The 15928-nt window shown below is 45.7% G+C and overlaps 1 protein-coding gene across 1 annotated transcript in view; it reads right to left on the minus strand.

The window, feature by feature from the left end:
* The window catches only part of LOC144151637 (cadherin-like and PC-esterase domain-containing protein 1), a 139675-nt gene that overhangs the window by 99379 nt on the left and 24368 nt on the right, over nucleotides 1-15928 (minus strand). The window contains exon 2 of the mRNA XM_077682751.1: nucleotides 9912-10044. Within this exon, the coding sequence (XP_077538877.1) occupies nucleotides 9912-9935 (24 nt within the window). The 5' untranslated portion in view covers nucleotides 9936-10044. The remainder of the gene's footprint in view (nucleotides 1-9911; nucleotides 10045-15928) is intronic.

Raw genomic sequence — 15928 nt, forward strand, 5'->3', positions numbered from 1 at the left:
CCATAAATGCAGGCCACACTCTCAAATGCTCTCAAAGAAGTGCGCATGCACGCAGTTTACTGACTTTGCGGCCAGACGGTGTGGCATGCGTCGGAGGCTGTGTGCTCCCTTGTTCGCATTTCTATTTTTGTTTAAAATAACACTCCGTGGTTAAGTTGCGGACTGATGTTTCACCTCGACTATGCCTAAAATATGAATTATGTTGAGAAATATAAACTATGTTTCCAGATTTGGTGATTTAGAAAGGTTTTGCGTATAAACGCTCTCGTTCAAGTTTTCCTTTATTTTTTCGCCAGAAGGCTGAGTAGAGGGACATACAGGAAGACAGACACACAGACATACAAACCAATACTTACAGGTTTAAGGATCGCAAGGAAGACTACCATCTTTAAAAGCTATTCCGCGTAAACAGGTGAGGCTTCCTCCGCGCTTATGAGACATGCCAATTTTGTGCGTGCCGAAAGCAAATCGATTTCAGCCCAATAGATTTATTTGCCTGGCTCCTAAAGAGAGGATAAAAATGGGAATCGACCGACAGGTAAAGTTAAATCGCTCAATACAAAACAATTACATTTCGCATACGCGATGTTTCCTGCCGTCAAACTTTGTCTGCATTTCGCAGAGAAGGTTTTTGTATTCAAGATCTTGGATATGGCGGTGTACATATACGCACATCGTCCCAAGTTGTTAATTGTTACTCCTTGCTGTGTATGTGTCTATACTACCATATTTAGAACTGATTAAGCCAGAAATGTTGTCAGCTAAATGCAGCCAATGTTTGATGCTACGAAAATGAGCCTACTTCTAGCACTAACACAAAATAGTTTGTTTTATTTACCCATGTGGTTATTACCTTTGATTGAATTATCTGTTTTTCAATCTCTTTATGTGTTCGTTAACATCCCTATTGCGAGTATGCACAACCCGTTCTTCATCATTAAATGCATCGCTCCTCCTCCTCCGTTCTCATGGTGGGAAACGTACAACCACGAGTAGGCCAGTGGTCAGAAACCTAAAATGTCCCTGCGTTCAAGCCGTCAGAGCAGTTTCCTCCCGGTCATCTCTCTAGCCAAAGTGGTGACATAAAACCGTAACCTTCTAAGAAAAACGTCTTGTAAAACCACAAGAACAATCCCCCATCTTAGGACGACGCCGTAGTTGCCTTATGCCAAGGGGAAGAACAGCTTATTTCTTTTTGTGGTCCATTGGAAAATATGCGTCTGAGCCACAAAAAGAAAACCTGGACCTTAATAACAAATTATGAGGTTTGACTACCCAGTGAAGCAGCACGTCACGTGAACTGTTTTATATGCGCATTTTTTTATTTTCGCCCTTTTTACCATCCCATGATGTAGTCCTGATGATTGTGTCTAATGCTGTTTGTGGCGCGATATCTATGATCCTTCTCTGCTAATTTCAATCTCTCCCGCCGCACGATTCAAGAATTCTGCACCCACTGCTCCGTGCGGCTTTACCCTGAGCACATAGGAGATGACGTCACCGGAAGGGCATATGATGTTGTAACCATAAGTACGGTAACTTCTGGCTACGATATCTCTGATATTGACACTTCCTAATGTGCCATCAAATCAGGTTACCACGCTTTGCTGTTTGTATTCCAGCAGGCATTTTTTTTCCGGTCTTCCGCAATAACGAAGGCTTGCCGGATCAGACCCCTTAAGTCTTAGGGATGGCCTTGAGGAGGCCTTATCTAAGCAACTTCGCGAGGTCACTAATCCGCTCAATTAGCTAAAATGACTGATTATTCCTTTAATTGATTTTTAATATTGAGTGGAGCTTAGCAGGGAGTACGCTATAATTATGGCACTATCGGACAGCATATGTGTAGGCGCACACATTCGGACAAAAGGCTACAATGCGTCATTAGGGCATCGATGTCAAATGCATTTTTATGCTGAATAAAGAGGTCATAAACGGGGCACGAGGGAGGGACTTCCATCTGGCTCGGGACTTTCCAACGTCGGCGGTAGCGTCGCACAGCAGCGGTAAAAGAAGTCCCATAAAGTGACACAGAGCCCGCTCGTAGATTAATTATTGATAATGCGAATCACGCCCTTTTCCACCGGTCGTCCGAAGGGAGGCCGTATTAGCGATTCCCGCCAGGTCTCCTCACGGACCGCTGCCCCGCATGTTCGGCATTCGAAATATTAATGGCACATTCTGAGCCCTTCTCCCCTTAACTTAACCTCCTTCCCTATTCTCTTGATGATCCGACGTTCAGAGAGAAATACGCGCAACGCAGTATATGCGTCCACGCCTACAGGACCGGTGCGTACCGCCCAAAACCGTAGCTTTGAGGGTGTTCTCTGGCGCGTATGTCTGATAGATCGATCCATCCTTGCACTAAAGAAATATATGCAGCCCCCTGTCCGTCAACGAAGTCAAGAGACGATTGAGACTATCCATTTATTTCAACCTTTGGCTGCAAATTATGAGAGGAATCGACAAGTTTTTGTGTGTATGCCACCAGAGGACATTTCACTAAAGATTTATTCTGCATAAATAGTTGACGTGTAACATTCCTTAACCAATTCAGTAAAGCTTTACATAGTTTCGTCCGTCAAACTTAGGTTAATTGATGGAGCGTGCACTGTGGGGTAAGTCGCATTACGCACCCGAAATGTAGTGTATATGCATATTAGGTATCGAATGAAAGGACTGGGGCATCAAAATGTAACGAGAAAAATGACCATGTGATCGTAACGACCAGTTAAAAGTTCAAGATGATGTCGCATATCCGGATGGGGCATCAACTATTGGAGGGATGCAAAGGGAAGATGAATGTAACTAGTAAAAATGACAATGCTCGCTATAAACAAAGATTGCTGTTGCAAGGTACACTAGAGCATAAATATTTTGGGCACAAGATTAAGCATGCAAGTGCGGGCGTGCGGCACTTCGCGACCGCGTGTCTGAAGCTATTGCACGTGTTACAATTTCTAGCCGTACAAGCACTTGTGCGTTGTGCACTCATTGATCTGAGGATTATTTACCAGTTTCAATTTATACAAAATGCTAAGTAGCGGAGCAGTCTGCTCTTTTTTAAACTCAATCATCTGTTTGTATACAAAGATGCCTGCTGCTCCTTAGTGCACGCTACACACTCAAATATTTCCCGTCGTGCCATGAGTGAGTGATCTCTCTACGGAAGAAATGAACGTAAAACAAATTCAGCTTTGTCGCTTACATTCAACTTGAGCTTTGAACTCCCCAGCTTGGCTTCTTAAAGTTGGTATACCGGGATTACTGGGTATACTAGGATTACTGGGTATACTGGGATTACTGGTATACTTAGTTGGCATTAGCACTGGGCGCCTGGCGAATTACTTTTGCTTCTGTTTCATTGTCATCGCGTTGTTTACACGACATCTGTGTTCAGGTCATGAAAACTTCAATTTATCATTTTTTTCTCGCTATTAAAGCAACGATGATTCCGTTCTTCTCGTACACTTTGTGATGATCTACATGAACCAAATTTGTTTTGTTTTCTTTTATCCTTACGATGGCCTCAGTGTGCGGCGTGCCACAAAATATTCTGATATACTTCTTTTATATCTTTTAGCGCAACATATCAACATGAACGCGTTGCACTCCAAAAAAAATGCTTCGTGTCACCGCGATTCTCCAAGAGAAAACTAGAAAAGAAAAACAATACGGAAGTCAACAGAGACCTAGCCTTCAGAACCCTAACCAGATTCCATTATTCGATTTATTTTATTCAAGGATCCATTTGTTTCTTTTTTTTACCAGTCAACGCGCGCCGTGTTCCCGATGTTTCTTCTTTCTGATTTCCAGCGCCAGCCTTGTTGTATACATTCGCGGTGCGTACAGCGCTCACGGCCCGGCTCGCTCCACTGTCCGTGAAGACGGCTTCGTTGCTTTCACAGCTATGGCCGCGGCCGGCATCGGGTTTTCCGGATGTGAATAATTCATGCGGCCCGCCTCGGGACTCCGCCACATGCAGCGGAAGAGGTAGTCACCGCAGACACGCGCACGGGGACGAACGCGACGAGACACGCACAAGAAAAGCGGGCGACATATACCCGACTCCTAACCTACACCCGTAATAGTTCCTTGCCGAATTCAGCACTGCAGTTCGCTCCCTTATTTATGTTTGTTCTTTCGACTAGCACGTGGTGTAGATCTCCGCACATCACCGTTCCTTTTAGTAACGAAGAAATCGCACGTGCGCGCGAAATGTGCAGCAACGCAAACGTCGAAGCGAAAAGCGGGGATGCGTGCGTAGGCGCTAAGGGTGGGGGGTAAAGCCAATCCGGGAACCGCTGCGCAGGTGAGATTCTCTGAGACTAACTGCAAGCCTATGCATTTCGTTTGCAGGCTTAGAGGGGCCGCGATCTTCTGAGCAAGAGACAGAGGGAGCTGGAGAGAGAGAAGGGGAGATGGAGATAGAGAGGGAGATGGGAAAGAGCGATAAAGAAGAGGGGCAGTAGAGAGAGAGCGCAGGTAGCACTCCCGTACACGCTCTTCGGTGGGTGGCCTGCGCAGTAGGATATCTCGTTAGAGATTCGGCGTTATCCCAGTGGTCCAATACCTGTTCTCCTACCCTCGCCGTTTACCTTGTTTCCTACGCAGAGAGGAAACAGCCGAGGAGGGAAGGAGGGACGGGATCTGTTGGTGCGAGCTAATGCTCTCGGAAAAATTGCGCGGGTTCCTGGGCCCGTTCCTTAGCGCGTGTGGGAATCCCTTTCCCCTTATCTCGCCAGCAGAGGTCGGCTTACAGACGTTCCCAGCTCCACTGGGTTTTACATGAGCCCGCAATACTCACCTGTGCACATCTCACGTCGCCGTAAACAGGAAGGAATGACTCTGTAATGCCCCCGCATTACGTAGTCATTTTCGCCGAGCTTCCAACCTACGTTTGGGTGTGGGTTTTTTTCATTTCGTTCTCGCGCTCTCATCAAGGCCCTTAGGGCACCAACCACAGACGTTCTGGCTTGAAGACATTACGGGAGCATTACTGCATAACGTAGCTAAATTCCTGTAATCGTAGTAGCCTGAATTCAGTTGTTCATTACAGAACAAGTATGGGATATCAAACTCATCACCTTCATGTCATACGCTTATACTCCTGTCACACGGGCACTTTCAATCCGGATTGAAGCGAAGCGCAATTGGCTCATCGAGCACGCTCGACGCGCCACCGCTACTACACGGCACGTTTCAATCCCGATCGAGAATGTCAACCGGTTGAACTTACGTGTGCCAAATAGTGCCAAAAATGTATTTCGCGGCCGGCGTCTGGTAACTTTGCGCGGTCGTAGGTAAACGTAACTATATAAACGTTATCGCACGCTTATTTCGGTCACGTTATTTGACGACATTTGTGCCTTTAGTCGAAGTTGTCAACTTCTGTTCCATTACTCAGCGCGGGCGAGAGTATCACCGCTTTCGTCCGATATCGCTTGGAAACCTCAATCGCGTTGGGGAACCAGGATTCAGTTCTAGCGGGATCGGGCTAGATCGCGATGGAACTTAACTGGCCGTGTAGCAGCGCCAAATCCGGATTGAGCTCGATCTGGATTTACTTAATCGTGACTGAAAGTGCCCGTGTGACGGGGGTATAAAATAAACAAGTTTGGAGTATTTATTTGGCGTATTTTTTAGGTCCATATACTTTTTAACAGCGGCGCTGCTTAGAATATCGTAATTTTTCCCGTGCGAAATTTAAAATACCAAGAAAATACCCAGCGCCCATGTGTGCGCGCCTTGCAGCGACCGCCCAGCATCCCCGGTGCACGTTTTTCAAGCCAGGCATACCTACTTAAGCAGATATGGCAAGACGTGCAAAAACAAAACAGTATTTTGTAGGTTAAGTGAGGTAAGAAATTAATGCCATTCCACTCAATGTGAAAGCTGTCGGAAGTGCAGAGCAGTGATTCGCCATAATGGGCTGTACCGCCGTTATCCGCTCGCTGCTACCACCCCATGCAATTCAAATTTCCCGTCCCCGCAGGGCTCGCCCGCCCCCTGCCTGAAACTGCACCAGCGGGAGTTATGTTCTTTTAGTACTTTCTTTAATTTCGTACGCTGGTGTTTTGCGTCATTTCAAACGCGTAATTTTTTTTCTTGCTTGGCTGGGGCCTTTCAACGGCATTTAGAACGCGCCATTTTCTTCTTGCGCATGGAGCCTTTCTGCGCGATTTCGAACCTGCCATTTTATCTTGCGCGGCCGCTTTTTTCGCTTACTGTCGTAAGAACCAACCCAACCAGCGTTCCTAACTAAGTGAACGCGGGCGCTTCTCGCCGGCGCATGAGGCGGGCAAGAAAGAAAGTTTATCCATTGGAAATGCCTGCGGCAGAATTCCGACAGAATTTCGTTTCCTGAAGAGAACTGTGCGGTGGCTGTGCGACGAGCTGCGAGACGAATTTGGACTGTGGCAGCACGGACTCGAAGTTGAAGATGAAGTGACAAGCGCCCTTCGTTTTTTTGCTGCCGATGGTTTTCAGGCAGAGCTCGACAGAGAAGAAATTATATAGCTGTCGCATCTCTCCGTGAACCGGTGAATTCACGCCGTCGCCGACGCCATCACCTTGTTAAATGAACAATCGCCTGCGAGCTTGATAGATTTGTAGGGTTATCTACGTTGCTCCATATCTCTGCCTCACAAAAGGAGACTTGGACGCCCTGGACAAGTTCATACGCAAGGCATTCAAACAGGCATTGGGCCTGCCTATGAACACCTCTACTCAGCGGCTTCTACAACTGGGTCTTCATAATACGGTTTCAGAATTAATTGAAGGCCACCTTGCCAGCCAACGTGTCCGGCTCACTCAAACACCTGCGGGCCTTTGGCTACTCAAACGCCTACGACTCGTGAACCCAGCATCTCCTCCTACTCTTTTTGTTCTCCCCGAGGCTTGGAGATCTGCTGTACGGGTTCGTTCGTTACCGTAGAACATGCAATCTGATCTCCACTCGGGCAGAAGACAAGCACGGAGTCAAGCCCACGAGAACATCTATGGGAACCGTCTGGACGTCGCGTATACGTACGCTAGCTCTTATCCAGACGGGCAGCACAAAGTTGCAACCGTCACCACCAAATCGGCCCTTATAACCTGCGCTTCAATTACCACGACATCCACGCATATTGCTGAGGAACTGGCGATTGCACTCGCACTTGTGCACACCAAGAGCGCGGTCATCTTAACCGACTCCCAAGCTGCCTGTCGGAGCTTCTTGGCTGGGAGGGTGGCCCCATCAACTTTCCGCCTCCTCTCGCAACATCAGCCACAACGAAACGTCGCCCTCGTCTGGTCACTCGCCCACTGTACATTGACAGGCAATAATTTTGCCCATCATCAAGCCTGCGCACTCTCCTCCCAGGCCCCAGAAGAACAAGCGGAGTCCACACCACTGGTTACGTTTCAGGACATTACATAGTACTATCGACTCGACAGGCAACAATTCCCTCAGCCTCACTCCAAACTGTCCAAATCACAAGAAACGACTCTTCGTCGCATCCAAACAAATACATTCGTCCATCCAATTCGCTTACATCACATGTTGTCCACTCAATTTCTCGCCGAATGCACTTTTTGCTCTAAGCCTGGCACACTCGCCCACATTTTATTAGAGTGTACGCATAACCCTGACCTCCCACCCTTTCCTCCCCCCCTCCCCCTCCATGAGCTGTGGAAGAACCTGATCACCAGCGACCACCTGGACGTCCAGCAACTACTGGCATCTAGGGCGTCGGTCGCCCGGTCGTCACTTGGATTCCCGGACTATGGAACCACTCCTACTTTATAAGGCTCATTAAAGTTTCATACTACTACTACTAGATTTCGATCCGATGACCGATATTGCACTAACACTTGGCCTGAAATTTCTGAAATTTTATCGGTACTTGACAGCTTAACGTTAGTAGACTTGACGCGAAGCAGACACGTAGTTATTAAACGAAAACCTCACACATTTTTTTTTGCACTCGGAGAGAAGCACGGAAATCTCAACGCCATAACGCCCCATTCGATGTTCTTGGAAAAGCTCGATTCAGCACACCTCAGGTGCGTTGATACTGAATTACCTAACAGGAGATTTATCTTGATAGACGGTCGTTGTCACGGACATAAAAGTCGGGTTTTATGGGCGAAAAACGGAGCCGTTGTAGCGTTTTTAACGCTTTCCTGCCACAGGAAATAGCTGACTGCAACTGCCATCTTTCGCAATTCTTCCCTTTGTGGTGAACACTTCCATCTTCTTCATAGAAAAATCTTATCGTGTTTAGGTTATCGCAGCACGTTTCAATAAACAAAAATACCGTTTAAAAAAAAGCTTAGTTGTTGAAAATGTGTCTGCAAGCACATCAAAACCCAACTACAACCGGAAGTGCGTCACGATAAAACGGATGCGGGACGGACGTTTTCCAAACAGACACGCTCAGAATAGCGCCATTGGAAAGCAATTTCAGGGCCCAAATTCTAAATATGGTGTTTATAGCGAGAGAAGAATCGGGACGAAACGACGAAAAGGACGTAATGAAAGATGGCGCCACTAAACCTTTGGTGTTTAAAACTCTAGCGGTTCTCCTTAGGAATCTGGCTTCCCTGGCCACATCGGGCAACGCCATTCGCTGTTTACAGTGCACTTCCACGTAGGCGTAGAAAAGTGCTCCATGAATTTGCAAGCACGTTTAGTAACGTTCATTAGGGTGGTGAGAAAGTAACGACAAAATATGTTTCCTCAGCATCTGATTTGCATAGCGAGTGAGCTCATATAATGGACGCCCAAGACGGAGGGTATTCAAAGGACTAGCACCGTATAACGGCCAAAGAGAGTCTTTCGCTGTGTGCGTGACTCTGGCGTTTCGTGCATCGTCTGCCCCTGGCGTTAATCATACCCGCGCAATATGTGTCATTTCTAGGCGAAAGAAAATTGGCTACCATCTTCCTATGGCTAAGTTGACCTCGCCCTCTAGCCGAGGCCATCCTCTCAACTTTAACTTCCCTTTGAGGGGTGGGCTTTCCAGCAGTGCGAATCTTTGCGGTAAAGCCACCTTTAAAACCCAGAGAGTCTAGTTCGAGAAAACGGAGGTTGTCGTTACGCATCAACGCTTAAACAGTATAAAAAAAGCTCCGCGGTGAGTTTGGTGTACTGACAACGAATTATAAAAGCTTCTTCAATACAAGCGTTGGTTCGATCAGTTGGCTCTCGAGATGACGGGGTCTGACTGCAGCTACGTACAAGCTATACTTATTTCCTAGAGTTTGTTTCCTCTTTGCACATGAGCACAGTAAACGTTAACATAGTGGAAATAAAATAATGTTATTAAAAAAAAACGTGTGAAATTGCTCACGCACCGTTGTATAGTTAAGGCACCATTTACAAGTCCATAACTGTGTGCGGATTGGTTTACCAGCGGTATTTAAAGTAACCAGTTTGGCATGCACCGTCGGACCGGGGCTGGGATAAAAATGTCCCGTGCCTGAAGTCGCTGTGGAGGCTGGTGCTCCGATACCAAAAAAAAAAGCACTCTCACTCTTATCTAGCAAACTTAATCTGTTTCCATTGCTTTTAGTTGAAATAAAAAAGCCCTTCTCAAGTAAAAATGTGTCAACCATTCTATAACAGCTATGACATTGTTTTGAGAGCACTAATTATTCTCATTTATTATGTCGTGGAGGGCCCAAAATAATTGTACATATTCAATCTGCTTGAAGGCTTAGCAGCAATAAGTGATCAAGAGCAACATATTAGCTCGGCGGAAAGGGCAAATGTTTTTCCTGTCCTTTGTACGTTCTTGCTGACTTTTCCCTACAAACGATGAAAACCACGTCTTGAAATGCACTCATGTACATTTGTTTCGAATTTTCCAGTGGGACGAAAATCGCCGTACTCATTTACAGCACGAAAACCACGAAGTGCTTACCATTCTGAAGCAGCCTCGCCTCATGTTGCCCTGGGGATCAGCCGTCGACACGTAATGAGATGCTTAGGAGAAACTCCCGGGGACGACAACGCTGGCGCTTCCGCATGCTGGCTTTCCGGCTATCAAGTTCAGACTGAAAAAAAGAAAACGAAAAGCAAAACACATTTTTCAAACGTTTTTTCAAATGTTTTTCAAACATTTTCTCACATGCAACCAAAAGCTAATTACAGGCACTGACATGCCTCGTTTTTGTAAACAAAAAAAAAAAAGAAACTTATGCTATACCGTATGACCAGCATTTAGACCGCATGTCTCTCCTTATTTCAGAGTTGCAAGACCCCTTATACCCACTGGGCTGAGTTTGAGTTCCCAGGAAGCGGACCACAAAAATAAAGGAATGTTGTATTAAAATGCGAGTGAAATTGGGAAAAATCGCTTAAAAATTAATGTGCCAAATGGAAATTCCCTCACAAATTGTCGCAGGTGAGATGTGAGATAGGTGAATCAAGAGTCAGGATTGCGCATCACCTACAACCTTTGTCAAAATTTTCTAGGCCAAACCTAAGCCTTCTCGATTACAAAGATCTCAAAGGAAAAGCTTCACCTTTAAATCTGATAAAAATATTTTGCGACAGTAAGAAAGAAAAGTGTTTTCTCTAGCTCTCCGGCGTAAAACGTTTCAGCCTCCCGCGGGCCGTAAGCTTGTACATCGACTTTCTCGGGCCTCCGCACTTTCTGCTTGGCCTAGAAAATTTTGACAAAGACTACGTACACCCTACATGGGTGCGGCTTTCCAAAAATAAAATAAACTTCACGCTTTTTACAATAAAACTAGCTATTCACAGTGCCTTACGATAGTTAATCCGCAACGTGAAATTTTAATGTTGTAGTACAATCCTCCATAATCATCTACACTTTATAAAACACTTTAGAAATGACATATCAAAGCCGTTTTTTTTAAAACTCATCTAATATGTTGTAATCCCTTATTTTTATAGGCACCCGAACACAAATACGGATCCTTTGTGTAAAATATTGTAAATGGGAGCATGCTTCTGGGCTTGTTAGTACATTACTTTTAAAAAACGCGCCAAAATTGACATCGACAAAGGCGAAGGAAGGCGGAACACAAGATGCACACATAGGAAAGCGCTTTCGTATGTGCGCACCTTGTATTCCGCTGTCCTTCGTCTTCGTCAATGTCAGTTTAGCGCAGTGTTTTATAGGTTGTAAAATATTAACGGAAATCATAGTTAACGTATGATTCTGTCGAGAAGACTAGCCCACCATCCCCCCCATTCAATTATTAGTATAGAGACTAGGAGCAAAGGCGGGGCATAATTTGGCTGCTCGTAGATTCCGCACATACAAACATCAGTGGTAGGATTTCTGCGCAGGAAGTTCCATAACTCCGAGCACGCTCGTCCATGGGAAGTGACATTTCATCTGCACGAGTATGCAGTAGTACATTATATCCATGGACTACCCGAAGAAGCCGTAAACATGCACAAGATATAATCCCCGACACAGCAAATTTGATGTGTGGTGCTCTTAAAAGCGCAAGAATTTCTGCGGTGATCATAAGAGGAACGTAGAAATCTCATCTATCGTGTGGAAAGCATCGCGTGGGACAAACTGGCCGGAGTAGTCATGATAGGCCACTGGGAACACGCATGCAATCTAAAAAGGGAACGAGATAATGTACTTCCCTTACATTTCTAACACGCGGGTATAAACCAAAATTTCAAAATTGCATCATTAATATGAAGCACGAGAATAAGCTAAAGGGAAAACTAATCTGGCGGCAAAATATGTAGACTGGGTCCTGCCGTCGTCAGCACATTTTTCATCGGCGTTTCCGAGAAAGAGTTTATGTTTTGGGGGCTTTGTATGCGTCCATGAGTGGCAAGTACGCTGTTGTTTTGTAGTTTCCACTCCCCAATTTGTTAAATTTTTTTCTCCGCTGACAGAGCATAGACGGGGTGTCCCAGCTATCATGCACAAAGATAAAAAAAGGAGCAACTGCATTACTTTATAATGTGAACTAACTTTATAATGAACTACTTAATATTGTGTATCTAACTACAGCGTCTACAACCATTCAACACGTCATCATAGCCAGACGTTCTCCACGGTCTGCACTCCAAGTGGCAGCGCAAGCGTCAAAACTTGTCTTTTCTCAAAAGATACTGAACAGATCCTGGTGTCTGCCACAGGCTTCCCTCAAGTAAAAGTTTGACTAAAGCAAACACTTTAAGGAATGCTGGAGTACACCGGGAGTCATCTAGCCGTAGCAAACTTCAGGCAAGAAAGAATCTCAGAGCAGTCGACGTTAAGCCATGGGAAGATTGGAGCGAGACAAAGGAACAGCGTACTTGTTAGCGCGCACACGTCATTACGAAGCTGGGACACCCTGAAGTGGATTGAGCCAGCGACTTGTGAGAAGTGCGGCTCTGCACTTCGAGAAGGCGATGACAACAACCTCGGTCGTCTGAGGGCAAGCACGACCGCGGGAGAGCAGTGGTCGTTTGTTTCTTGCTCGAGGCCACGTCGAGGCCGTGCCTCTTCTCGGGAACAAAAGCTCCTGAAATAACGGTATGGGGAGGAAGGGGAACACTCAAGCCTCGCGCCTAGATGAGCGGCGGGTGCTGGCTCTCCCCATGTTCTCGTTTTTTTTCTTTATCTCTCGTTTATATTTTTCCACCCTTTGTACTTCTGGCTTGCGGTTCTTTGTCGATGCTCTGACATAAAATGAACTGAATGTCGTCTCGAGCAGGAAGGGAGTGAAGAGGGGCACTTGTTCCTTTGGCTACATGATTATTAAGTGGGCTAGTGGATCGATGAAAATACACGCCTCCAGGCTTCTTCTCCGATACGCTCGTACAAAACTGTACGTGGCTTTAGAGTTATATGTGACAGAAAATCCTCAAGCAGGCCCTCTATGCTACATTGCTGCCGCTTTGTATTAAGGTTGTGCAGTATGCTCCACGGAAGCACGTCAACACTTGCCAAGGCAGGTAAGAAGGCAAGGGGGTTGAATTGTGCAGCACTTGTTGTCTCAGAATAGAAGCTCCGGTAGAGGAAACCCTGTTTGAACTTTCTGTGGATATGCCTACCCCCCTATCCCCTTCCCGCACACATACCACCTGTTTTCTAAGGCTTTGATTGCACGGATGCTTGTGAAGTGATCAGGTCTTCTCTGTATTTGCGACAGCACTGTTATTTCTAGTCCCTGCGCCCTGGTATATAATTCAATCAATTCTTTTCTCAAATCTGCTGGGACTGCACCAGTGCTTACCTGTCCATCAGGCGCAACACGAACGCATCCCAAAATCGCCTGTCCACAAATGCTTTAGAGCTTTCCCGCACTGGCTTGCGAATCTTTTGGCAGCCTGCAGTGGTCCGGTCGGTTTTATGTCAATTTTAGGCGTGCCAATGGGAGTTCACCAAATGGCAAGGATTCTTGCAAATGCGACGCCATACTGCAGGGACTTTTGACTTTGCCGACTCGAGCTTAGGATAACTACTTTAGTACGTTATCGCTAAAACGTATTTCTAACATTGCCTCCGCAAGACCCATAAGAATACTCTATACGATCGCATGATGGGATACGCCAACACTGCATCAGGTGGGTACTGGTGAAAACAAAACCATGATGCACCTTGAACTGTTTGGCTGGTCCGTCATTAGTCTAGTTATTACGCTCGAACAAAAATAACGTGGTCTAACGGTTCTCTCTTATTAAGAGAAGGCGCAACGAAAGGAGCACTTTGCTGCTGCAAACACAGAACTAATTAATTCAGTGGTACCGCTTCTTGTCCGTTCTCTTTCAACAGCTAGCATATCACCATTGCCGCGCGGACGGGTCTACCTGTTCCAGTATCTGCGATGGCGCATTAGTGACTGTTGTCATAGGAACAGATTACGTCGCTCGAGTTTACAGCGCGCACGCCGCAAAAACCGCCGACCATCACTGACTCCTGTCACGAGTCGACGTTGTGAGAGTACAGAACGTTAAGCAAGCTTTTTAGTTCTATCCAATCTTTGTACCGGGGTTGTTACTCGTACAAACAATCAGTTTGTAGCTCATATTTATCATTTCTCAACAAAGTTGTTTCAGGTCGATTCATTTGTTTTCCCCATACACGTCTTACAGGCCTTACCACCTTCCTCAAAAACCTGAACCGAGCGCTATAGCTTCCACCTGACTTGTGCTCGGCTCGCAGACCGCTCCATTTCTTCCCGTCTGGCTTCCCAAGCTTCGTTTTATGTGGGAACGACACCATAAAGCAAGAATAAAGCTCAAAGATGCGACTAGGTACAAGGCTACTACACTAAAACGCGGCTACTACACAAGCTACTAAAAACACTACGATCTAATACACTAATACACAGCACTACTACACTAGCTACTACACTAATACACTGCTGCTACACCAGCGAGATGGAACGCAGTAGGACCTGAAAAAGAGGCGTGTGAGGATTATTGTACGATCAATAGCTGCTCCTTACGAAGCGATCGTCCACTGTACAAGGAAACCTATTTTCTCCGTCCTGTTCCCTCCGTCCCGTCATCGGAGCGGGGACACTGTACGAGAGTCTCACAAACGGGCGCAGAAGAAGACGAAAAGCGGTACTGAAAGGAGCGCCACTGAAATGACCGCAGTCGATGCGCACACTTTCCCATGCCAAGACCTTGGATCATCTCCAAGGTCTTGCCATCGAATAAGCAATCCAATTGACCCTTGCATCATCTTTCGTATCTTAAAAATGAAACCATCAAATACTTTTCATATGCAAAGCAAATCATTGCGAGCGTCGAAAGGCTTCTAGAGAATGCTATTTTCTGAAGCCACTCAGTGCTCACGGAGATTGCACCATCGCACATAGCGCCCCTGTCATAACAGCCCAATATGAGTGACGCCATTATTCAAATCATATTCCGCAAGGTGTATGGTTTGCTGCTCACGGCGGGAGACAATGGTACAGTGATGTGACCGAGCCTCCCAGAACTTACGGTTGGGGTGTGAGGGGGGGGGGGGGGAGGTGAGGTAGGTGAGGGTGTGCTGTGCTTCTGTACCGTAAGTGTTACTCGTCTGTACTGATTTACTTTTATCTGCCAGATAAAAAATAAAAAAATCAATTCAATGGATCATAAAAGCAACATCTAAACTTATCAAACTATGAGGTCACTTAAAATTGGCAAAGTAAAAGAGAGGTACTCCATGTAATATTATTTTACAAGTTACAGAAATGTTGCTGATTTCGTACTTTACCCTTCTCAAATTTACCCTTGTAACAGTGCATGATACTGCATTAAAAAAATTCAGCGGGGTTTAAAGGGAAATGCGCATCCTGTCGCGCAGTATTCCAAGAGGTATGCGCAATAATGCGAAAGTGCTGACAAACCATAATAAAAGTAAAGGATGAAGTAGAAGACGAGAGTACTTCGGCTACCTTTAACACTCCCACGAAGGTCCTTAGGCCTCCTTGGAGACGTGTTTTTATAGTTTTAAACCATCGTTTTCGACAAACAAAAAATAAATACTTCATTGGCGTCTTTATGATTTATGGTGTTCTTTTTTAATTGTTGTTCGCCCAATTAAAGCTGTCACTAAGACTATCCATTACAACAGCAAACTTTACGTAGACATAAGAAGTTATTGGTTTTAAAGCACACGTTAAAGATCCCCAGGTGGTCAAATCTAACCCGGAGCCCTTCACTACGGCGTGCCTCATCGCCTGTGTAGCGTCGGCGCGTGAAACCTCCTAATTAATCAATATTGGTCTTAAGGACGTGAATTTTCCACTGCAACAACAATACATAATGTTTATGTGTTGATGTATAACACTTTAAAGGAATAATACTTTCTCTCCGCCTCATTTTTTGACAGTCCGTACAGCTTGTTCCAAAATTCCGTGAACGCCAAATTTGAAGCCGGCATTTCTTCGTGTTTATCAGAAGACGAGTAGCTGGGGGTGTCTTTAAAAGTATTTATCGATTGTGTCCTCGAGA

This window comes from Haemaphysalis longicornis, unplaced genomic scaffold (genome assembly GCF_048455015.1).
Source record: "Haemaphysalis longicornis isolate Haplotype H1 unplaced genomic scaffold, Haemaphysalis longicornis Haplotype H1 scaffold_9, whole genome shotgun sequence".
Lineage (NCBI taxonomy): Eukaryota > Metazoa > Arthropoda > Arachnida > Ixodida > Ixodidae > Haemaphysalis > Haemaphysalis longicornis.